Consider the following 24,728-nt stretch of genomic DNA (forward strand, 5'->3'; position numbering starts at 1 on the left):
TTAGAAATACCATTTGACCCAGCCATTCCATTACTAGGTATATATCCTAAAGAAGTGAGAGCCATGACAAGAACAGACATATGCACACCCATGTTCATCACAGAATTATTTACAATAGCCAAAAAATGGAAATAATCTAGGTGTCTATCAACTGAGGAATGGATAATCAAACTATGGTAGTACATTCACACAACAGAATATCATGCAACCCTCCACCAGCCACTCCTCGGAAGGAAGGTTGGGCTATCTACTTCCATAGTGATACTGCCTCGGAAACCCAAGGAGGGGTCGCTATGAGTCGGGTCCAACTCGACGGCACATAACAACAACGACAAAGAATAACCTAGAATCTGCAAAACACCACATAACGTAGATGAACTTGGAGGACGTTATACTGAGTGAAATAAGTCAATCACAAAAGGACAAATATTGTATTAGTCCGTTATTGTAAAAGTCATGGAAAGGTTTATCTATGGAAGGAAATTTTCTTTGTTGGTTACCAGGAATGGGAGGGTAAGGGAGAGAACACTGTTAGATAGGTAGAGATAAGTATTGATTTGGGTGAAGAGAAGGGCAATGTACCAAGTGTGAGTGATCAACATGGTGGCATTGAGGAAGAAGAAGACAGAGAGAGATACGTGGGAGGTACAGACAGCAAAGATGAAACCTTTTGCACATACAGTAGTGCATTGTCAGTGAAGGCAAATATGGGTATACAGGTGGTTAGATGGGTGGACAGGCTGAACTAGTAGGTATGTCTATGAAGCAGGAAGTGTACCCAAGACCATGTATAGGGTTGGCAGGCAGTGGTTCCATAAGTGTATTTGCATGATCTGAATTTGCAGGTGTATAGTTTAGCTGACAAGGGGCAAGGTTGTGGTCACTTCTTGTTCACAGCCAGCTACCCTGCGGGACCGAGTAGTTGAACCTGTGGGCTTGGGATCACAGTAGCAGGGGACATCAAGCTCAACTGGCATAACATACTACACAAAACTGTTCCACCTCCTACTTTGGCAAGGAGGCAATGAGATCTTAAAAGCTTGCAAGCTGCCATGTAGATGCAACAATCGGTCTTTCTTTGTCCAGAGCAAAGAAGAATGAAGAAAAACAAAAATTCGTGAAATAATTAGTCCTAGCTACTGGTACACCATGTGATCCACAGCCTATATGACTATGAGCCCAGATGGTGCCCGGCTACCACTGTCAAACCCTTGGAGGCAGATCTATATAGGAGATCCTGGATAGAGAAGGAAAACAATGTGGAATAAAACTAAAAATCATTTGGAAAAATAAAAAAAGGGGGAGGACCAGGTTTGCTGGTCCAATAGAGCCTGGTGGAACCACTGAGACCATGGCCCCTAGTTGCCCTTCCGGTCTGGAATTGAACCCACACATGTGGCTGCCAGCCAAACAAAAGACAGGCATATGAGTTGAACATTTACCTGAGGTAGACACACTCCTTGGAGAGAACAATCATGGGAGAAAGAGGGGCTGTTAATTCACAGGGAGACAGCTCAGGGGGCAAGAGTGCACGGAGGGATGGACACAGAGAAGAGGTAATATTGGGAGATAGTGGGAGGGGAACTGTTGCATTGTGGTAAATTGTAGTCATTGTCATGAGACAAAGTGCATGTGAACTGCTGTATGGAAACTGAATTTGCTCCGTAAATTTTCACCCAAATCACAATAATAATAATAATAATAATAAAGAACATTTCAAGATTTATCACAAAGCACAATGCTGTCAGTAATAATACTCTGCAAGGAAGATTAGTTTATACAACTATTATTCCAATTTACTCACCAACCAGTAAAAGCAAAAGATGAAGAAAATTAAGATGTTTATCAAAATCTGCAGTCTGAAATTGATCAAATATGCAATCAAGATGTATTGATACTTATTGGTGATTGGAATGCAAAAGTTGGAAACAAAAAAGCATTGGTAGCTGGAAAATACAGCCTTGGTGATAAGACTTACCCATTGCAAATAACTTCTTTTTTTACAACAATGTAAACAATGACTATACACGTGGACCCTGCCAGATGGAATATACAACAATCAAATTGACTACACATATAGAAAGAGACGACAGAGAAGTTCAGTATCATCAGTCAAAACAAAGGCCAGAGGTTGGACTGTAGAACTGACCACCACTTGTTCATATGCTAGTTTTAGCTGAAGCAGAAGAAATTTAAAACAAGCCCATGAGAGTCAAAATACAAACTTGAGTATATTCTACCTGAATTTAGAGCCCATCTGAAGACTGGAATTGACATAGTCAATACCAATGATAAAAGACCAGACAAATTGCTGGATGACATCAAACATGAAGAAAACAAAAGCCATTAAAAGACAGGAAAGGAAGCAATGGCCAAAATGGATGTCAAAAGAAACGCTAAAACTTGCTCTTCAGTGGAAAGTAACTAAAGCAAATGGACTAAATGGTAAAGTAAAAGAGCTGAACAGAAGATTTCAAAGGGCAGCTCAGGAAGACAAAGTAAAGTATTATAATGAAATGTGCAAAGACCTAGAGTTAGAAAACCAAAAGGGAAGGACACACTCGGCATTTCTCAAGCTGAAAGAACTGGAGGAAAAATCCAAGCCTTGAGTGGCAATACTGAAGAATTCTATAGGCAAAATACTGAACGATGCAGGAAGCATCAAAAAAAAGATGGCAGGAATACACAGAGTCACTGTACCAAAAAGAACTGGTTGATAGTCAACCATTTCAGGACGCATATGCTAAGAACCAATGGTAATGAAGGAAGAAGTCCAAGCTGCACCAGAGGAATTGGTGAAAAACAAGGCTCCAGGAACTGACAGAACACCCACTGCGATGTTTAAACAAACAGATGCAGCACTGGAGGTGTTCACTCCTTTATGCTGAGAAATTTGGAAGGCAGTTTCCCGACCAATCAACTGGAAGAGATCCGCGTTGTGGCCATTCCAAAGAAATGTGATCCAACAGAATGCAGAATTTATCAAATAATATTATTAATATCACACACCAGTAAAATTTTGCTGAAGATAATTCAAAAATGGTTGCAGCAGTATATTGACAGCGAACTGCCAGAAATTTAAGCCAGATATAAGAGGACGTTGAATGAGGGATATCATTGCTGATATCAGATGAATCTTGGGTGAGAGCAAAAATAGCAGAAAGATGTTTATCTGTGCTTTATTCACTATGCAAAAGCATTTGACTCTGTGGATCATAATAAATTATGAATAACATTGTAAAGAATGGGAATTCCAGAACACTTAATTGTGCTCGTGAGGAACCAATATACAGAACAAATGTCAGTTGTTTAAACAGAACAAAGGGATACTGCCTAGCTTTAAAATCAGGAAGGGTGTGTGCCTGGGTTGTATCCTTTCACCATACTTACTTACTCAATCTTAGCAAATAATCTGAGAAGCTGGACTATATGAAGAAGAACGCAGTAGCAGGACTGGAGGAAGACATTAAAAATCTGCAAATACAACCTGAAAATGCTGAAAGTGAAGACGACTTTAAGCACTTACTGATGAAGGTCAAAGACTACAGCCTTCAGTATAATATCACAAAACAAAGGAGACAAAAATCCTCACAATTTGATCAATAAACAAAATCATGATACACAGAGAAAAGCTTGAAGTTGTCAAGGATTTCATTTTACTTGGTCCACAATCAAAGCCCATGGAACCAACAGTCAAGAGATCACATGACATAGTACATTGGGCAAATCTGCTGCAAAGACCTCTTTAAAGTGGTAAAGAGCAAAGAAGTCACTTTGAAGACTAAGGTGTCCCTGACCCAAGCCATGGTATTTTCAATAACCTCACATGCATCTTAGAGCTGGACAAGGAATAAAGAAGTCCATAGAAGAATTGTTGCATTTGAACTGTGGTGCTGGTGAAGAATAATGAATGTCCAGGGACTGCTAGAAGAATGAACAAATGTGTCTTGAATGAAGTACAGATGGTATATTCCTTAGAAGTGAGAATGGCCAGACTTCGTCTCTCATACTTTGATCATGTTGTCAGAAGGGACCAGTTCCTGGAGAAGGGTATCATGCTTGGTAAAGCACAGGTCAGAGAAGAAAGGGAAGACTCTCAACAAGATAGATTATCACCGCAGCTGCAACAATGGGTTCAAGCATGGCAACAATTGTGAGGACGGCACAGATTGTGGCAGTGTTTTGCTATGTTGTACACAGGGTCAGTATCAGTTGGAACTGATGATGGCACCCAACAACAACATCTATATAGTATTAGCTATTCATAATAGAATTTATTACTAAAAGTTTAATGTAAAGTAATTTTAAAATTATAGTAAAAAGTGAATAGTTTAAAACAATGTTATCTTGAGGGACATTAATAGATGGGACACTGGGAAACTTTTTATCTAGATTCCAAACAATCATAGTCTGAATTTAAAAAGCAATGTATTACATTTTTTAGCATTCACAAAAAATGAAATGCAAACATGACTTCTTTATCACACCACAAATGTGGAATGAAATCATCCTTAAAATTTACTCTTACCAATTTCAGTTTTTATTCATTTTGATATTTTAAGTAAATCATTATGTACCATCTTTCTTTTCCAGTTCAGCCCTGAAGGCTTCAGATATATAGTTTTTTTTTTTTTTTTTCATGGCACTAAAACATGTATCACAAAATTCTGCTGGTTCAACTAGTCTTAAGTGTGTAATCCAGTGACATTGATCACATTCACCATGTTGTGCAACATAACCACTATCCATTTTCAAAAAAATCTTTACCACTCTAAAGAAAAATCCTGCAGTGCAATGTGTCTCTCTTTACATACTGCCTTTATGGCTTTGGGTCTGTAGCACTGCTAAGATAACTTGCTAGGCCACAATCTTGCAAAGGGATCAAATGGCCTCCTATTCAAATAAGGTACATAAGCACTTTGTGGGAATTGGTTGTTTACCAGCAAACTAGGTGACTAGGGCCTACCACCAAGGGGATTGGTCAGTTTTGCCATCCCACCAGGCTTATAAGGGCTAATCCCACAGAGAATTGAGAGGGACTTCACTACCATCAAGAACCTGCAGTGGATAAGCGTATCCTCTGGTTCCAAGGTCCCTGAGCAGAGAACCTCCTGGACCCAGGAAACATAGAAGGCTGTAACACTGAAAATAGCAAAAGTTGGAGAGAGTCGGGCATAGCAGTGCCATGAGTGGCAATGGCTTGAGATGGCAAGGATCAGGAGACCAGTACAAGATGGCTGTTGTGGGCTTCTTGGCCCACAGACTGAGACAGCTGCAGTGGGCCTTCTGGTCCACAGAGTGGAGCAAGAAAGAGCTAAGCACTTCAGGAAGGAGGCTTGCTGATGGAATGGGGTGCCTTCAGGCACTTGTTGGTAGAGCTAAAGGGTTGTTAATGCTTGCCTGAGCAGGGCAGAGGCCAGGCTGTGTGGGACCCAGCAGCAGAGGCCCAAGAAGCATGGCCTGCTTGTGGGCATGGCTGAGAAGGAGCTAAGAGTTGTCCTGGTTAGGAGCCGTCCTGATTGATGAACAGCATTGAGTTATATCCTGTTATCTCCAAGTTGATCCTGATTCTGAGTTGTAGCCTGTTACTTCCCTAATAAACTATAGTAATCATTATGGTCTGTGAGTTCTGTGTGGCTCATGCAACAAGTTACTTAACTTAGCAGAGAACTACACGGTGTCATACGGAGAACAAACTGCTACAGTCAGTGAAAAAGGTGTAAAGTAGAGGTATCCTTGACTTTCACCTTATAGGCTTAAGTTTTGGGCCAATGGTAATTCTCTCTCCTCCTCCTAAAGTTAGATGAGGTCTAACACCACCACATTACAACCCCTTAAACAATAACTCTCATTTTCCTCCACCCTGGTTAACCACAGATAAACTTTTCTCTCTATGCATTTCCTCTTTGAGATAGGTTTATATAAGTGGATACATTCAGTATTTGTCCTTTTGAGTCTGACTTATCTCATTTAGCATAACACTTTCAAGGTTCATGTCAGAACTTCACTTCTCTTTATGGATGAATACTATTCTATTGTATGGATATACCACATTTTGTTTATTCATTCATCTGGTGGTGGACATTTAGTTTCTTTCTACTTTTTGGCTACTGTGAATAATGCAGCAATAATAAGCAACATGTGAATAATACACGTCCTGAGTCCCTGCTTTCAAGTTTCCCAGGAATGGAACTGCTGGGTCATAAGGTTGTTGCATGTTTAACTTTCAGAGGAAATACCAAACTTTTTCATAGCACTGTACCATTTTATATTCCCACCAACAATAGATGATGGTTCCAATTTCTCTGCATCCTAGCCAACGCTTGTCTTCTTTCAGATATATATTTTTAAAACCAAGTTTTCACTTGTGTATGTTACCTTATATGCTTCTCACTAATAGAAAACTTAGTATTTCAACCGTATTTTTCACAGCTAAGAAAAATAAACAAATGGGAAGCTGGCTAACCATGAGAACCATGGAAGAGTTGCTTCTTGCCTGCTCCCACAGCCCAGTCAGCACACATGGGTGCCTGGTGCAGCACGGCTGGAGAGCAAATCACACCGTGCCCTCAGTCTTCATCTTGGAACTGATGCAACACTTCCATGTCAGGTGATGACTCGGAGGTGAAGTGAAAGGCATGCGACTTATCTTTATAATTAGTAACAAACATTCTGTAGACGCCAAGACAATATAAAAAAGCGTGTTTACAATCTTGGGTGGCTGTATGTGGCAGCCAGGCAGGCAGCCCTCCTTCTGTACAACAAAAATAAGCTCTATGAACAGAAAAAGCCACACAACAACAAAGCTGTCTCTGACACCAGATATCATTTCAAATGTCACCAAAGGAAAGCTGGTTAATTCAATTTCACTTTCAGTAGTGGAAAGGATTTGCTTTTCAAAGTCAAATGACACTCTGATGGGGCCCTGAAATGGGAGGCATGTTTGTGCACAGCCAGTATCACTGGACGGAGTGGTGCAATGACTCATACAAGTAACAGCATAACTTAAAGTGACTGTCTATAAAACATAAACACAGCCCAGATACATTTGCTATGTCCCATGAAAATGTTGCAGGTTAATGACAAATCACTGTCCTCATGATAGTAATAAAATTAGGATTTCATTGTCACAATGATACTCTATGGTAGCAATTTATATTTTATTATACGACCACTGTTCTAGTTTACTTTTGTTTCCAATCACTTTAAACAAGGTTCTTTCTTTGTAACTTTTAGATAAGGGCACTATTAACTTTAAAAACTTGTCACAGTGGCTGATACTTTGAGAGAAATTGTCAGTTGATGCCTCTCTTGGAGCTCTGCTTCAAAGCAAAAGAATCTCTCAAAACAGATACAGCAAAAATAATTTTTGCCCCGAGTATACTGTTCTCACTGCTAGGAAATGTTAGTTTGAACATGTTAGGTGCTCCTTTGCAACCAACTTGAGTAACTTTCCCACCATTAGCAGTCATACACTAGGACTCTTTTGTAATCACAAAATTTAATAAATAAAAATGAAAGGACATTCATATTCAAAATCAGGAAATAATCATCAATATTACTACCATGTGATTATAAATACATTACTAATATTAACATGAAAACAAAGCCAAGATTAAATGACAGTGATTAGGAGTAAGAACCTGGTTAGCCAAAATGAACATTATCTTATTAGCAGATTAACTACAATAACATCACTAACAGGTGAAAAACACAAGTGGCTATTTCTAAAATTTCATAAAAGAAAATAGCTCATTAAAGTAGCTCTCTCTTAAATGAGATATCTCTATATCAAATAGTCACTAAATAGCTTGCAATGATTAGATCGGAAACATACATTACACTTGTATCAAAGTATACAACTAACTAAACATTTCTAAAAATTTAAGAGTTAAATTTTTTTTTAAATTTTTCATTGTGATTTGGCTGCAAATTTACAAAGCAGATTTGTTTTACACTCAACAGTTTATACGTTTTGTTTCAGGGCACCAATTATAATTCCCACCATAAACAGCTCTCCTGCCATCTACTTACTCTCCGTGACTAACCCTTCCCTGGTATCCATGTTAACTATCTATTCTTGTCTGTCTAGCTTTCCCCCCTATGCAAATGCCACCCTTCTGATCTCTCATGCTGACTGTTCTAAGGGGTGCATCTCTGTGGACTAGGTATTTCTCACTAAACCCTGCTATTGTTTCGCTGAGAGCTAACCCACTGGATTGAGTCCAATTCCAGGCCTGAAGTTGGTAACCCTGGGCCATAGTCTCTGAGGTTTCACCAGTCCCTATCTGACCAGTAATTCTGGTCATTTTTGCGCTTTTGAATTTTGTTCCACATTTTTTCCTCCCACTCTATCCAGGATCTCCAGTTTTGATCCCTTCCTGAGTGGTTGGCATTGGTAGCCAGATAACATGTAGTTCTTCTGGTCTTAGGGTGGTAAAGGCTAAGGTTTCCATGGTCCAATAGTCCCTTGGACTGTTTCCACATGTCTTTGATTTTCTTCAGTCTTCTTTGCTCCATACAAGGAAAGAGAAATAGTTGTATCTTAGATGGCCACTCAAAGACCTCAGTCACTACTCACCAAGGTAGGATGTAGAACAATATTTTTATGTACTACGTCAGGAGTTCTGGTAGCATAGTGCCTAAGGCAACTGACTGCTAACCAGAAGGCTGGAGGTTCAAACCCAACAGCCACTCCTTGGCAGGAATGTTGGACAATCCTACTTCTGTAGTGATACTGCCTCAGAAACCCAAAGAGGGGTCGCTATGAGTCGGAGCCAACTGGACGGCAAAAAACAACACCAACAACATGTCAAACTACTTCTGTAGTGATACCGCCTCGGAAACCCAAGGAGGGGTTGCTATGAGTCAGGTCTGACTTGACGGTACATAACAACAACACATGTTGTGCCAAATGAGGCTTGATGCCCCGAGACCATGGTCCTGAATCTGAAGCCCTGGAGATACATCCCTCAAGGTGCTTGGTTGTGGCTAAGAAGCTACCCCAACCATGTCCCATTAGTTCTACAAGGCATATGGATATTTTTGTAGCACAAATATGCATGTGGGAATATCATCAGCCCTATCTATGGTTATGGGTACATGCATGTTTGCCTACCTACATCTCATCCTCTCACCTGTCTGCCTATGTATCCACCCATAGACTAGTGTTGTTACTGATAATACCATATTGTTTATGTAATAGTATTTGCTTCTGTTTTCTATACCTTTTGTGCACCTCTCTGTGTCCTCCTTTTCCCTACTGTTATTGGGCTGGTCACATACTTTTGTTATATTGCCCTTCCCTTCACCCAAACACATGACTCTGAGCTTGTCAGGGATTTTCTCTCCTCTCCCCTCCCACCCCAGGGAGTTCTGGTGGCACAGTGCCTAAGGCTTCTGACTGCTAACCAGAGGCTGATGGTTCAAACTCACCAGCTGCTCTGCAGAACAGAAATATGGCAATCCAGTATATCTAGTAAAGATTTACTGCTTGGAAACCCAACAGGGGTCACTATGAGTTGCAATTGATTCATAACAATGAGTTTGTCTCTTCACGCCCCCCCCGCCCATCCACAGTAACCAACAAAGTAAATTTCCTTCTCTGTGTAAACCTTTCTTTGACTTAAAAAAAATTTCTTAATGTCTATTTTTAATATTCACAATAGATGTATCCCCCTGTATGTCACAGAAATTACAATGACCCTTAGTAAAAGATAAGGAGTTACCACTAGCCTCAAATATTTAGTAGTACAGAGACACCTCCTCACTGAGGGACTCTCAAAACCAATGTTTATGAACAATAAGGGGCAAGGTAGGATGGAGACTTCAGTCTGCCACTGTTGAAAACCAGCTTTCTATAAGTGTCTGGAGTGAAGAGGAGGGATCAGTCCACAACACTATTAGTTGTGCAGATAGTTCCTGGCCTCGAAAAGCTCAGTCACATTGACCTACATCAACATACCATGTACTGGGCAGTAGGGAGCCCTTCTTTGCTGTTCTCTCTTCCAAGAGAAGTGGAACCTCATTGTGTGCCTAGAAAATTCTCTGAAGTGCTAAGTGATTTCCCATCTGAAGCCCTCTCTTACTGTATCCCCCCTTAACCTCATTTCCCACCCACATATGCTCCCAGCTCTTAGACCTAAACTCTCCCACAGACTTATCACACTGTTTCTCATTTGTCTGTCGGTCTCACGTACAAGGCTGTGTGCACTCCGGACTCAGTCATGTTTGGCTCCCTGAGGCCTAGGATGCTGCTTAGCACATAAGAGCAACTCAGTATACATGTGAGGAAGGGAAATCTGTCCCAACTCCTATCCAATGATACACACATATGGAGAAGTGCTGACTATTTTCGGAAAAACTGGGGAAATTCAGGACTGATTAGTGAAGAGAAAAAGCACACCGAAGCAGCAGAAGGCAGGCAGATGTTTCTGAGCACTGTCCAAGGGGCAGAGCAGTGAATGCAGGGGTGCTCAGCACACACACAACACAAAACAAAACAAACTCAATGCCATCTAATCAATTCTGAGTCATAGAGGACCCCCACTGGGTTTCCAAACCTGTAAATCTTTATGGAAGCAGACTTCCTCATCCTTCTTCCGCAGAGTGGTTGGTGGGTTCAAACCACCAACCTTTTGGTTAGCAGCTGAACAGCTCAACCACTATAAAACCAAAGCATACACACAGCACCCAAGAAATGGAGCATTTTATTTCTCCTCCAATTCACAGTTGTTGTTGTTGTTATGTGCTGTTGAGTTGGACCCAACTCACAGTGACCCCTCATTGAGTTTCTGAGATGGTATCACTATGGAAGTAGATTGCCCAACCTTCCTTCTGAGGAGTGGCTGGTGGTCAGCCTTCTGGTTAGCAGTCAAGTGCCTTAGGCACTACGCTAGTGCTGATTGTAAATCCTTAGAGTGGGGCAGTTTTCATAACGCTCATATTGTCTCTGGACCTTAGCACAAGTGTAGCACATAATAAAGACTCTGCAATGCTAAGGTCACACAAGATAAGATTCCTTTACCGGGTCTCTGATACACTGCAGTTTTCCATTTACAGACTGACAAACTGGTTTTGTCAATATTTACCTCCATAATAAAAATTTTCAATGCAAATTACACACCAGTTACCAGACCTTGAGAGAATGTCCCTGAGTAGTGCAAACGGTTTGCATTTGATTGCTAACCTAAACGTTGGCTGTCTGAACCCACCCAGCAGTGCCGTAGAAGAAAGGCTTGGTAATCCGCTTCTGTAAAGGTTACAGCCAAGAAAACCCCATGGGACAGTTCTAGTTCTACTCTGCAACACACGGGGTCATCCTAAATTGGAACTGACTTGATGGCAATGGTCTTTTTTAGTTTATCTTATCTTGCTAAAAATAGCTAAATGGAGCAAGACCAAACAACAAGGGAAGACATAAAATAAGCACACTGATCGTAAATAATCATGTGCATAAAGACCATATATTTCTATAACTATATAATATTTTCATGAATTTATAATGATATATATTATGACTTTTCAAAATGATTTTATATTTCATAATAAACAATATACTCCAAGAAGAATAAAAGTCACTAGAATTCAGTGCTATTTTAAAACAAGATCATAGTTTAAAATACCAGATGCCTAGTTCCCTTTTCAATACACCAAATGCCCTGTAAGAATCAGTTGTGGTTATTAAAGAAACCACATGAATCACCGTTACAGTGAGGTTCTAGCCTCACAGAACATGTGAAATCCCAAATCCACCAGACACAAGTCTCTCTCTGCACACAACTTCCTGTCTACGGACGGCAGAGTTACTCCATTTGCCTTCACTTTGCTGTTCTAAGCCACAGAACTTCTCTTTGCCACAGTGTCTACTTCTATGTCTCCTGCTACACGTATGACATATTGTGACTCAACAGCATTTTGAAAATGGGCACATTTACCCTCTCAAAGATTATATGAATCAAAAAGCAGCTCCAGCTACCAGGTCATGTAAGAACGTTATTTCTACTGTTGCAGTGTTGCCGCAGTTGTTCCCTGCATCTTGCAGTTATGTGAGATAAAGATCCTAGGATAATTCCTGCTCCTAAAGTTCCAGAGCTGTGCGGCAACAAGGGTGCCACCTCTACACTGCTGAGCACCAGCAGGTCTCACAGGTTCAGAACCTCAACAATTAGCTGGGAAAACAAAATCACAGAGATATGGGTGTGGGTTTAACGACCCACCAGAGCTTCCACCTCTTGGCTTTTTAGTCACTAAAGGAGGCTAATTCTCCTCACCTTCCTCCTTGGCCCACATGGGAAGTACAAAGGTCTCTCAACCTGCAGCCAGTTGCTCAGTAGACATCAGAGGAGGAGGAAGTGGCAGGGCCAGAAGCAGAGGCTGAGAGATCAGTGTGCTTTCCTCTGCCAGCCATCACATGCATGCACATGTCCACAAAGCTTTTACTTGTTACTAGAATTGTGGTAGTGGTGTAGTGCCTAAGGCATTTGACTGCTAACCAGAAGGCTGGTGGTTCAAACCCACCAGCCACTCCACGGAATGAAGACTGCACAATCTACTTCTGTAAAGATTTATTGCCTCAGAAACCCAAAGAGGGTTGCTATGAGTTGGAATCGACTCGATGGCAGTGAGTTTGGTTGGTTTGGCTTAGAACTGATCAGGTAAATTCAAGTCTGGACGTTAAAAACAACTCAAACAACTAGAGAACATTCCTGCTGATGACTGACTAGTCAATAGCACCTGCTTTATTATCAAGGCAGATTTTTAAAATTTCTATCGTTTCTTCCAGAGACACTATTACATAGGCCAGAGCAAGAAGAAAGGATATTTGCCTTCTGTTTCCTTCCTAGTACTTCAAATACTCTTTCCAAAATTGTATGAGGGTTATTTTCCCTCCCAAATCATTTCATATTTCAGAGAAAAAATAATCTGTTTAAGTGACCTTCTCTACATATAACCATCATAATGAGTTACTACTGGCACAGTTTATTTATTCAGTAAGAGAGATGATATTATTCTGGTAACAGGAGTTTCCCTCTCTTCAGGCAGTACTTTCAACCAATTTGATAGAAGTCTTTCTACGTGGCTTTTAAAGACGGTTTTAGAAAGGGCATGGTTACAGGGCTACAATCCCTATGCCACTGGCCTTCTACTGCTCTATTTGAGTCGCAGTATCTTCTTTTGGGACCATAATTTCCTTTGTTGGCATTCATCAAAGGCTCTACAGCCACACACCAGCCCTATGAGGTAAGACCTGCTGTTCCCATTTTACAGAGGAAGCTGCTGGAGCGGAGAGACAAGGTAATTTGCTAAAGTCACACACATCCTAGCTGAGTGGCAGAATCTGGATTCTAACATATACCAGTGCCTGCAATGGAAGGTTGTTACAAGAAAACTCATATGGGGTAGGTTAGGGTGGGGAGTGCAAATATTTTGCAAATGAACTAGAATCACCAAAATCAAACTGCTAAAGAACAAGCCTTCAACTGTGCATTTTATCTCTTTGTCTTTGTCCTTCATAAATCTTAGCAAAAGAGTAAGGAATTAGTACAATTTGTGCTGATAAGATTTCTAAGTTCTCCTTTAGGCAAAATATTTCTAAAACACTGTATTTCTTTTGGAATTTCTTTCCACATGAAGTTACAAAAATTAAAACTGTAAAAACGAACAGAAGCTTCTTTCTTCACATTCCTTTTCAGCAGAAAGCTCAATAAAAGCAGAAATAACACTATGGTCCACGGTCAGCTGAATGAAGACGTCCTCTCCTTTTTCTTCTATGCCCATCTCCCTCTCTCGCCAACCACCAAAAATCTGGAGTTTGAACCCAACTATAGATTTTACTTAACACTTTCAAAAGGTGAAAGATTTTCAAAGACTTTGCAATGTCTCAATTCAAACACTGGTGTGATACTGCTATCAATTTATAGTAACTATCTTAAGTTTGCACAGTGGCTTTTCTTCCAAGAATATAGCTATATAATGTAATCCAATTTGGGGTGTAATATTCCTGCGAAGGGAGAGGATTTCAAGTCTTTTCTGGAGAGTAAGAACAATTAAGAAATTTATCAAGGTCACACAGACAGGGACAAACAGAACAGTAGAATTTGTTGTTGTTGTTGTTGTTGTTGTTATGTGCCGTCGAGTCAGCCCCGACTCATAGCGACCCCTTCTTGGGTTTCCGAGGCAGTATCACTACGGAAGTAGGATTGCCCAACCTTCCTTCCGAGGAGTGGCTGGTGGGTTTGAACCGCCAGCCTTCTGGTTAGCATTCAAGTGCTTTAGCCACTATGCTACCAGAGCTCCTAAACAGTAGAATATAAGTCCTAATTGAATGTGAGGCCAGTCTTCTGCCTACACTCCATCAACCTATCTGAGAAGAGCACAAAAACAAATTCCCTCAGGACAGCACCTTCTGAAGGGAAAAACAATGCAAATCTCCTGTTAGAAGACCTACATTCAATTCCTTTGTCTCAAGGAAGCACCTTAACCTGTGAAATTATATTCTACTTAAGGTATGGCACGAGGATTCAATGAGGTAGAAATTAAATACTGTAACTGTAAAATATTTTGATAGTCTAATAGGTACTGTTGAAACAGTAAAATTACCATCACTTACAAATGCTTATCAGGCCTAAGGATATCAAATGTCTGAGTTTAATAGGATTGGCATCTCTCTTTCACTCCATGTCTTATATACTTTCTCACAAGCAAATACAGACCACTCCATGTCCTATCTCTGCTCCTGACACACACGGGGCACAAGGAGACAAAGACAGCTTCACACTGCTGGAAACACCACTACCTGCATCAGGTGAGGGAGAGAGGGAAGCAGATAGTGTGCGATCACTGACACCAAAGGAGAAGCGTGGGGGTAGCCCGGAGTGTGTCGACCACCTCAGACTCCTTTGGCACAGGCTACAGTTCCATTTCATGGAAGTGAACACATATGAAGACATTTCAAAGAAAGATGCTTATCTCCTGCATAAATAAGAAGAGCAAGAACCTTTTACGGTGTTTACTATGCTTCCACCACTATTTTAATGCTTCATGTACATTAATTCCCTTGATCCTCCAACAATCTTTTAGGTAGGTTATTTTCATTGCCCCCATTTTAAAGATAGAAAAAAAAAAATGAGGTTCACAGAGGTTGATAACTTGCCCAAGGTCACCAAGTTGGTAGAGCAGTCTGGCTCTAGGCTACCTCCTCCCTACTCACTGTGCTACCTCAAAGATAGGTAAGTGAGGGAAGGATGGAAGGAGGGGTAAACATATATTTAATGTTAAAAAAGAATTTTGCATTGCTAGGGAAATCTTATAAAACTATTCATCAAAATAAGAGTGATGTACTCTGGCTGGGAAAGACACTGTTCCCGAGTCACTGAGACTAGCAGGCCTGCTTCTGGTCTTGGCTGCAGACACACCCTTGGTGGAAAAGCAGCCTCAGTTTGAGCTCTGGTCACAAGAGGAAGGTTGGGAGCAGAGGTGGGAGTGGGGCAGGAGTATGGGAAAAAAATCTAGGCCAAATGGTAGATCAGTAACATTTTCTTCATATGCAAAGAACATTATTAACTTTCCTACTATTCAGATGGACCCATCACAATTCAGTGACTATCAAATGGCATTTAACCTAGGTCACGTGTTTACCCTTTTATAGTCATGTTACTCTGTATTATTTCAGTATGCATCTCTAAAGGATAAAGATTTTGTTAGAGTGCTTCAGAGTTTTTCCAACTACAGTATAAGTTATGAGAAGGGAACATAACTGACATGCATATTACCTCTTCGGGCCCAGGTACCTAAGATATTTTATCCCTGTACTATGAAATAGGAAACTAGTGTATGTAGCACTTTTTTTCTTCTTTTTATAAATGAGGAAACTGAGGTTAAGTTGCTCACTTGCTTAAAGATAGATAGCTTGTGGAGGAGCTGGAATTTAAATCCAGGATTGATGGAGCTTCTATTATGATGGAGTACCCAAAATGATACAGTGGCTAAGGAGAAGGGTGAGTGGTTTTTTTAAGTGAAAAATTAAAATTTTGATTATAGGTGTGTTATTCTTCACACAATTAACAAGGGGGTGCTGAGGTTCTACCATATACTAGAGGGGGAAAAGGGAAAGAAAACAACAACAAAATCCTCAGTACTATGTCAGGAGGTATTTACTCATTTAGAAGGAACTATAGCATAGTGGCTAAAGCACTTGACTGCTAACCAGAAGGCTGGCGGTTCAAACCCACCAGCCACTCCTCGGAAGGAAGGTTGGGCAATCCTACTTCCGTAGTGATACTGCCTCGGAAACCCAAGGAGGGGTCGCTATGAGTCGGGGCCGACTAGACAGCACATAACAACAACAATATCACTATGGAAGTAGATTGCCCCATCTTCCTTCCAAGGAGTGGCTGGTGGGTTTGAACCGCCAGCCCTCTGGTTAGCAATCAAATGCCTTAGGCACTACGCTACCAGAACTCCCTACATGAACATAGTCTCTCAAAAATTACTTGCTGAGTGATTACTATATACAAAGTTATGTTTTCTTTACAGATTCAAATAAATGCATAATTAAAATAATTTATGTAGTACCCAAGGCTACAGAACAGTTTGAATAATTCAATTCTAAAAGAAGCCTAATTCTGCCTTCTAAACCCAGTTCAAAATCTGTTCAGAAATCACTTCTGGAATATTTCACAGACTGGAGGGTAAGAAACAATATCTAAGAATCTGGATTGCTATCATGCATAAAATAACCTTTCTTCCTCAAGAAAGTGAGTGAAGAACACTGAGAGAAAGCTGAATGCACTTAAGCCTAGGTCTTTAAATAGATTTTCAATCATCTTAAACAACTCAATGCCAACTAAATCTACATATGTTCCTTGAAGATAGCTACTTTATTCTACAAAATTGCACTGTACAAATATGAGAAGTCTGCATTAAATAAACCTACTCATGCAGTGCATAACATCCACAATCTGGTATACAAACTAAATGTTAACCAAAATGCAGGGTCTCCTCACATATCTTCCTGAGTCATCACATTACATCATCTTGGCAGTGGATCTTTTTGTGCAAGTTACTCTCCAGATGGACTGAAACTGCACTGGAGGTCTGCAGTGTCTGGCTTTGGGAGTGAAAATCCTAGATGATTTTCCCCAATTTTAAGTGAAACACTTGAGCAGATCAGTCATGGTGTGGAAAACTGCATATGAAAACAAAAGACCAAAATAAAATACAGTTTAGAATTTTAATTCAATATTAGCTGTTCATTATGGGGTTCCTAAGAAAAATTCCAACATGTTTCTGGAATAAAGTACAAGTGGCTCATTTTCCCTTGACAGTCATTACACAGCTTGATCATAGCAAATTAAGCATAACATTGCAAAGAATGGGAATTCCAGAATACTTGATTGTGCTCATGAAGAACCTGTATATAGATCAACAGGCAATTGCTCAAACAGAACAAGGGGATACCGCATAATTTAAAATCAGGGAAGGTGTGCACCAGGGTTGTATTCTTTTACCATACTTAGTGAGGATGGTGAGCCTTCACCTCTCATACTTTGGTCATGTTGTCAAAGGGGACCTAGCCCTCGAGAAGGATATCATGCTTGGTAAAATAAAGGGTCAGCGAAAAAGAGGAAGATCCTCAACAAGATGGACTAACACTGGCTACAACAATGGGTTTAAACATAGCAACGATTTTGAGGATGGCGTAGGAACGGGCATTGTTTCATTCTCTTGTATACAGGGTCACTACGAATCAGAACTGATTTGACAACATCTAACAATAACAGGTAAAGGTGACCAGTCACACATGGTGGGCACTGCACAAGTCATGCCACCTAACATAGGAGGCAAGACCCACCATTACCAAATTTTATGGGTATTGAGACTTAACCTATTTCTTGGACCTCACATTTCGTTTCCACTTCAACTGCTGACCCTGACTAAATGGAGTCTGCTTACCTACCATGCTTCCCCAGCATGTATTTGCCTCTGCCTATATAGGAGTTTTGGCAGCATAGTGGCTAAGGCACTTGACTGCTAACCAGAAGGCTGGCGGTTCAGACCCACCAGCCACTCCTCGGAAGGAAGGTTGGGCAATCCTACTTCCGTAGTGATACTGCCTCGGAAACCCAAGGAGGGGTCACTATGAGTCAGGGCTGACTCAGCACATAACAAAAACAACAACATATCCCACCCTTATCTAAACACCTGATGCAAAAAGGATGAGTCAGGCAATGAGAACACAGGGACTAGGCTGGTAATTAAGTTAAACCAGGACTTCTGTAAAGTACTATAATCTTTAAAACCAGATATTCTCAGAGGTCAGTCTATGGAGTTTCTAACTCACTGCTGCAAAATGAGGAAAATGAAGGGAAGGCAGTAAGGCTCTCAGAACCAAATTTAAAGTTGTTTGGTTTTTTTTTTCAATAGTATTTTATTGTTTTCAGTGAAGGTTTACACAGCAGATTTAAGTTACTATTCAACAATTTCTATACAAATTGTTCAGTGACATTGGTTATATTCTTCAGGAAGTTTGAACATTCTCAATATTTCTGTTCTGGTTGTTCAGTTTCCATTAATCTAGTTTCCCTATTTTCCTTACATACTCATCTTTGTTTTAAATATTGTTGACCATTTGTTAAATTAAAAGAATTTTAAATTGTCTTTCCTAATGTTTTTCTTCTTTTTTGGGTGTGTGCATGTGTGTCTTAAATCTTTTTTGAAATGTTGGTGGTAGTGGCTTTTTAAAAATGTCCTTTCTTGGCAAAATAAAATAATTGGTAATCCTATCTTGGCTTTCAGCACTTTGGGAGAAATTTTATTGTCCATGAAAAGCAGCATTTTGGTCTATACTGGCTTACTCCTACATCTGCGTTTAAATACACGCATTTCAAAGGAATTTGGGAAAATTTTATAAATATGTAGAAAGCTTAAAATATCTGGATTACTGAACATTTATGTAAGAAATGCAATTCATAGAGCATTGTTTTAATATACAGAAGGCAAGTGACAAATACAAGGTCATAGCTAAATCCATTTCATTGATACCACAGAACACTCACAGCACTATCACAGGGCTGTGTCAAGGATCAAGCAAGATAATTAGATAAGGACTGCCTGGTATGTGAACCTTTAGTGTGTGAGCTGTCAGTATTTCCAACAAAGTATATTTAAATTCAAATTAAGCTAAAATACAGAGCCAAAGAGATTAGAAATGACTCACTTCCATAGCTGACCTAGCCCTGCAACAGTGGATAAGGTGTCTAACATCTCCGAGACTTAGTTTCCTCATCTATAAATAAGGATAACTTTCAAGACTGTTGTGATCATTAGAAAGAATGTACCTAATAAGTGCTCAAGAAACAGCTGCTATTAATAATAGAACATTGTATCTCATTGGCACAGACAATAAATTACTTATCTAAAGTCACAAACAAGTTAGTTGCAGAACCTAAATCAAGAGCCTAGGCCCTCCCTTCTTAATCCAGTGCTTTTTCTAGAATGTAATGCTGCTAAATCAGGGTTAGGAGGGGTTCTACATGATAAAACCATTTCAATCCAAACAAAATCAACAGCATTCTTACAGCTGTTAATTCTGTAAGTTACTTAAGTTTGCAGACCAATAAACTAGTTTCCAATAGTTTTCCAAAGTGGCTATACCATTTTGCATCCCCCCACATACAAAAAAAACCTTGCTGCCATCGAGTCATTTCAGACTCATAGCAACCCCCACTGGGTTTCCCAGGCTATAAATCTTCACAGAAGTAGATGGCCCAGTCTTCCTTCCACGGAGCAGCTGGTGGGTTTGAACCACTGACCTTCCAGTTAGCAGTTGAGTACCTTATTCACTATGTCACCAGACTCTAGCAGTTCCCATTTCTCTACAACCTCAGCAATATTTGTTGTTTTCCTGAAATACACACTTTTAAAAGGTCATTTACCTGAGCTTTTGAGGGAGTTCAAGAGGAAGTGAGATCAAGCATGCAGAGTTGTCAGATAGAAATGGTTTCTGTAACTTCCACCCAGAAAGCAATGATTTAAAGTGTGCATATAAAGATATGCACACACACACACACACAGAGAGATTCACGGTTGTTACAAGTATGCTTATAGTTGTAAATTTCTATGCCTATTATTTTCCTCCCATGGCACTTTTTAAAGGCTCTTCAAATTATACTAAGTATATCACACTCAAGGAGCTGTGATGGCACAGTGGGGAAAAGCATTAGGCTGCTAACCAAAAAGGTCTGAGGTTTGAAACCACCAGCTGTTCGGTGGGAGAAAGATGAGGCAGTCTGCTTCTGTAAAGATTTATAGCTGGCAGTTGTAGTCTGTCCCATAGGTTCACTTAAGAGTCAGAATTGACTTGATGGCAGTGCGTTTCTTTTTTTTTTTTTTTTGGTTTATCACACTTCATTAATACAAATACTCATCTCACCTAGACAATTTCCACTAAATAGATCAATTATTAAAGCAATCATTTCAGTTTTCATACCCTTGTGAATTTTCTTTTAAAAACCAAACCAGTTTCTGATTTGAATAATACAGAAAACTAACATTTTACTCACTTATAACTTCATATAATAGATTCATTATCTCAAATTCCTAAGGATTTCTATCCTAATCTTACAGAAAGCCCAAAGGAGTCTAATTCACTTTAAAAAGTCACTTACTAGTGATACTTTCTTCTGGCCTCTGAATTATACGATGCCATCACCTGAGTGACCCACTTGGTCTGGACATGCTTGGAGAGTCTCTCAAGGCCCTCCCTCTGTGGTAAGCAGCAGCACACCCTTGCAAGCCTGGGCAGGGTAGGGAAAACCACCACCATGGTAAAGACTCTTTCTCTATGTGAGCTAATTATTATCCCATAAGGAGATGAAACTTGAAAAACTTGCCTCAGATGGACCCTATGAAGTTAACTGCTCAAACCGTGGGCATTTTGGTGAGGTTACCACAGTTGTACACCACACCCAACACCATGCTTAAGTAATATTTTTCTAAAGGAACTTGAGGAATGAATTTACCTTCAGGACACTCCAATGAGGAAGTTTCCTCTGACCCGCCCTCATGCCTATCCCCTGTTGGAGGCACTTCCACTGTGCTCTCTCTTCAGTTCATATATATCTATCTCTACCACTGCCCTTAGCAACCTGACATCTAGTCCCAACGAGCTCTGCCCCACTTGCTGACAGAGACCATGCCCTGCCTGGCACTGAGTCAGTCCCCAATGGGTAGCAGAGCACCCAACACACAATGGGGGCTCAATAAATGGAAGGAAAAGGCAACTCAGAGACAGACGTGGGGGAGAGCTGTTACAGGCTTTCTTAAAGTGTCTGAACTAATAAACATTTCATTAATAAACAAGTATTGAGCCAAGCACTATAGGCTATTTATGGAGGAAATGAAAACGAGCCAAGACAAAATTCCAGCTGCACAGGGGTAGTGGTGGTAGGGAGACGTGCCTGTATCTTTATCTTTGGTTGTGAGGAGGACAAAGGAACACACCATCTGGTCTCCTTGCTTTCCAGTTTCTTCTCCAATCCCAAATATCCTATGCAATCCTGCTGAACTAATTCTCCTTTCTTCATGTCAATGCCTTACCAAGAAGCCTTCTGTGGTACCAAGTGCCTACAGGATAGAGTCCAGGTAATCCCAGGCCTGGTGAACCCATTTCCAATTCTCCCCAATGAACCTTTCTCGGAATGTGAGCTGTTCTGCTCCCAGGTGGTCCCACTTTAGAAATCCTTCTTCATTTCTCCCTTTCTCCAATGATCAAAACACCCATTTGCCAGTCTCAAATCTCATCCTCCATCACACAAGCTCTCACAGTAATCCACTTACTCTGTCCTGCCTTTTCTTCATCACACGGTACAACTACATTACCCCTCATTTTTACATATTTAAGTTTAGATCTATAAAAGACTGACAATTCTACACTGTATTGAGCCCTACTGTACTTAGATCAGACACTAAAGTTACACAATGAACCTCATTTGATGGTGTACTTCTTATACTTTATGTGACCCAAGACTGGATATTTGAAATACAAGTGTAATTATGCAACAGAATTTTAATATCATGGTCCCAAAGCTAACATTTTAAAAATAAACCAACAGTACAGAGAGCAAAAATATTTTCAAAATGATCTATTCTAACAAAGTCTCTATGAGTTGGAACTGACTTGATGGCACCTAACAACAACAAAACAAAAAGAAAACACTAAGGGAAATAAATTTCCCCAAAACAAAACAAAAAAGTGGGGTTTAATCTTCAATAAAACATTTTACATATAGAAATTTAAAATGTGTTGTCAACATCTTAAAACCAGCTCATCTCAAAATTGTACATATATGGGCCCTTGGAACTTCCACTGCTTACCATACTAAATACCATTATAGAGCCAAGCAAGAGTTCTGGATAACAATGAGCAAGTAAAATGTTGTCTGGATGCCTTCCGAGCATAAGAATGCGATAAGAATTTCCAATTAAATCAGTCAGGGCTCTTTCAACCTTGTACAAGTATATGGAATGATACTAATTAATTCTGTTTTTAAAATCTAAGTAACTATTACTAAAAACAAAACTATTCAATGTTTCTTGGAGCTTACCTGGAGAAATCCCTAACTGCTTATCATGGAAGGTGAATGCCCTTTATTTTGAAGAACGATCCCATCTTTGGGGTTCCCCTAGCTTTCAAGCGGTTTTTCCTTAGAAATAACGGTTACTCATATCTACCTGACAAACCTCTCTGTCAAGTTCTGCCCATCAGACTCCATTACAAAATTTCTCCTGCAGTTTCTACTTCAGACCTTGAGGATCCGCTACTTCCTGACCTGGAGGGCTATTGTGTTTTCTCCAGTGTCCTACTTCATTGACCTGGTGCTGGATGAACTGAACATACTTCTCCAAGTACTGGGTTATTTGAGGCCATGGTGAATACAGAAATCCCTCTGCTTGCATCTATAGCTAAAACAAAAGATTTTTGGTGTACTTTTAGTGTTAATATTCTGCACAGGAATTTTAAAGTTCATGTTTTCAGTGTATCATAAAAGTGGGTTCAATATTAGGAAATAAGCCCAGTTTTACAGTGGAAATGCTCCTAAGGCAAAGTTAACTGATCAAAATTTAATTGTGATAACCCTCTCGTAGCCATCTAGTCAGGGTATTCCCTGTGATTTCACCGCAACGCCTGCTTCCCACTTGGCCCTACCCTTTCCCTCGAGTGAGTAATGTCAAGGGTCGGGAATTTCCGCGAGAAGTACTCCCTGTTTACTGGACTGCGCGAGACAAAGCTTCACCCTGACCTCAGAACCGACCGCCTGAGAGGACGGTGCACAATGAAATGACCTGCTCCCACCGGGGAAGGGGAGGGCCGTGGGCGCTGGTGATGAGATATGGGATCGAAAGGCCCAAGGCCAAATCTGCGTGGACAAGCCAGGAAAATCTCTGCCCGGCTTTAGGAATAGGATCAGAGGGGCTTCTAGGAAGATGTCCCCCGTTCCCCTTCCCCTCCCGATTTCACCGAGAGGCTCATCTACCCAAATGCGAGGCAGACCAGGGACACGCAGCTGGGGACACCAGCAGATGGGTCCCCTGAACCAGGCGTGCGGGGGGTGGAGGTATCCCGTCCTCGGGGGCCGTCGGGGAGGCGGAAGGGGGCTGTTCCAGGGGAAAGGAGGGGATCGTCCTGGAGGATGGGCCCAGTTGGGCTCGGCGGCTGGGCGCCCTTACCCACGGTGGACTTGCAGGCCTCGCAGAAAGTGTCGTCGGTGAAGCGCTCCATCAGGCTGGTCTTGCCCACGCCGCGTGAGCCGATGATGATGACCTGCAGTTTGAAGTCCGCCGGCCTGGGGGGCTGCTTCCTCCGGCGGGCCTGGCCGCCCGACAGCGCCGGGGATCCCGCGCCCAGGCCGCTGCCGCCCCCGGCCCGCCTGTGCAGCGCGGCCCCCGGATCCATGCACACATGCGGCGCCCGCTCGGCCCCGCGCTGCAGCTGCGCCTCCGGCGCGGCCCCCGTACCTCTCTCCCCGCCGCCGCCGCCACCGCCGCCGGGAGAAGAAGGAGGGAAGCAGCTTCCCCGCAGCAGTGGCAGCAGCATCCCGGCGAGGAGGGGCAGGAAGCGGTGCACTGGCGGGGTGAGGCGCGCGGGCGCCCCCTGTCGCGCGGAGGACCGAATTCTGCGCCTGCTTGCTGCTTCTCATCTTTCTGGTTCGTTCTGAGCCCGCATCTGCTAGTTTTCCCCTTCTACGCGCTTTCCAGCCAGCTCTTCCAGCTCTTTCTGTCGACTCTTTTCTCTTTTCTTTCTTCTCCACTCCTCTTCTACCTCCTTTCTCAGTACTTTAGTTGTGCACAGCCCCCAAACACCATGCACACACCGTATTAGCCGTCTCGCCACAAACTTAACTGTTAAACTCTCAAAATGTTTCTCCAAAATCACTGCCACTCACTCAGTGAGGGCCCAGAAGCCCCTAAACCAGGCATTCTGATTACACCTTGCAGACCGCGGGTTCTTGTCTACACCGGTTCTCGCGCACAAACACCACTTACTGCTTAGAAGCCCCGCACAGCCCTGATGATACATACTTCTTTGTCTTTGTGTATTGTGCTTGTCTTCTTGTTCCACAGGAAACCAGCTAGATGATTATTTTAAACCCTGATGGCTGCTTCACTCAAGGGGGTGGGGGAGGGGTGTCCAGGTTTTTTTTTTTTTTTTTTTAGTTTAAAAGCAA

The 24,728-nt window shown here is 41.4% G+C and overlaps 1 protein-coding gene across 1 annotated transcript in view; it reads right to left on the minus strand.

The window, feature by feature from the left end:
* The window catches only part of RAB12 (RAB12, member RAS oncogene family), a 55,422-nt gene extending 31,325 nt beyond the window's left edge, over window positions 1-24,097 (minus strand). Inside the window, exon 1 of the mRNA XM_007949009.2 lies at window positions 23,731-24,097. Coding sequence (XP_007947200.2) covers window positions 23,731-24,097 — 367 coding nt within the window. The remainder of the gene's footprint in view (window positions 1-23,730) is intronic.
* Window positions 24,098-24,728: the final 631 nt, after the last annotated feature.

The sequence above is a fragment of the Orycteropus afer genome, unplaced genomic scaffold (genome assembly GCF_000298275.1).
Source record: "Orycteropus afer afer isolate SDZICR_OR568_19922 unplaced genomic scaffold, OryAfe1.0 scaffold00234, whole genome shotgun sequence".
In the NCBI taxonomy this organism is placed as follows: domain Eukaryota; kingdom Metazoa; phylum Chordata; class Mammalia; order Tubulidentata; family Orycteropodidae; genus Orycteropus; species Orycteropus afer.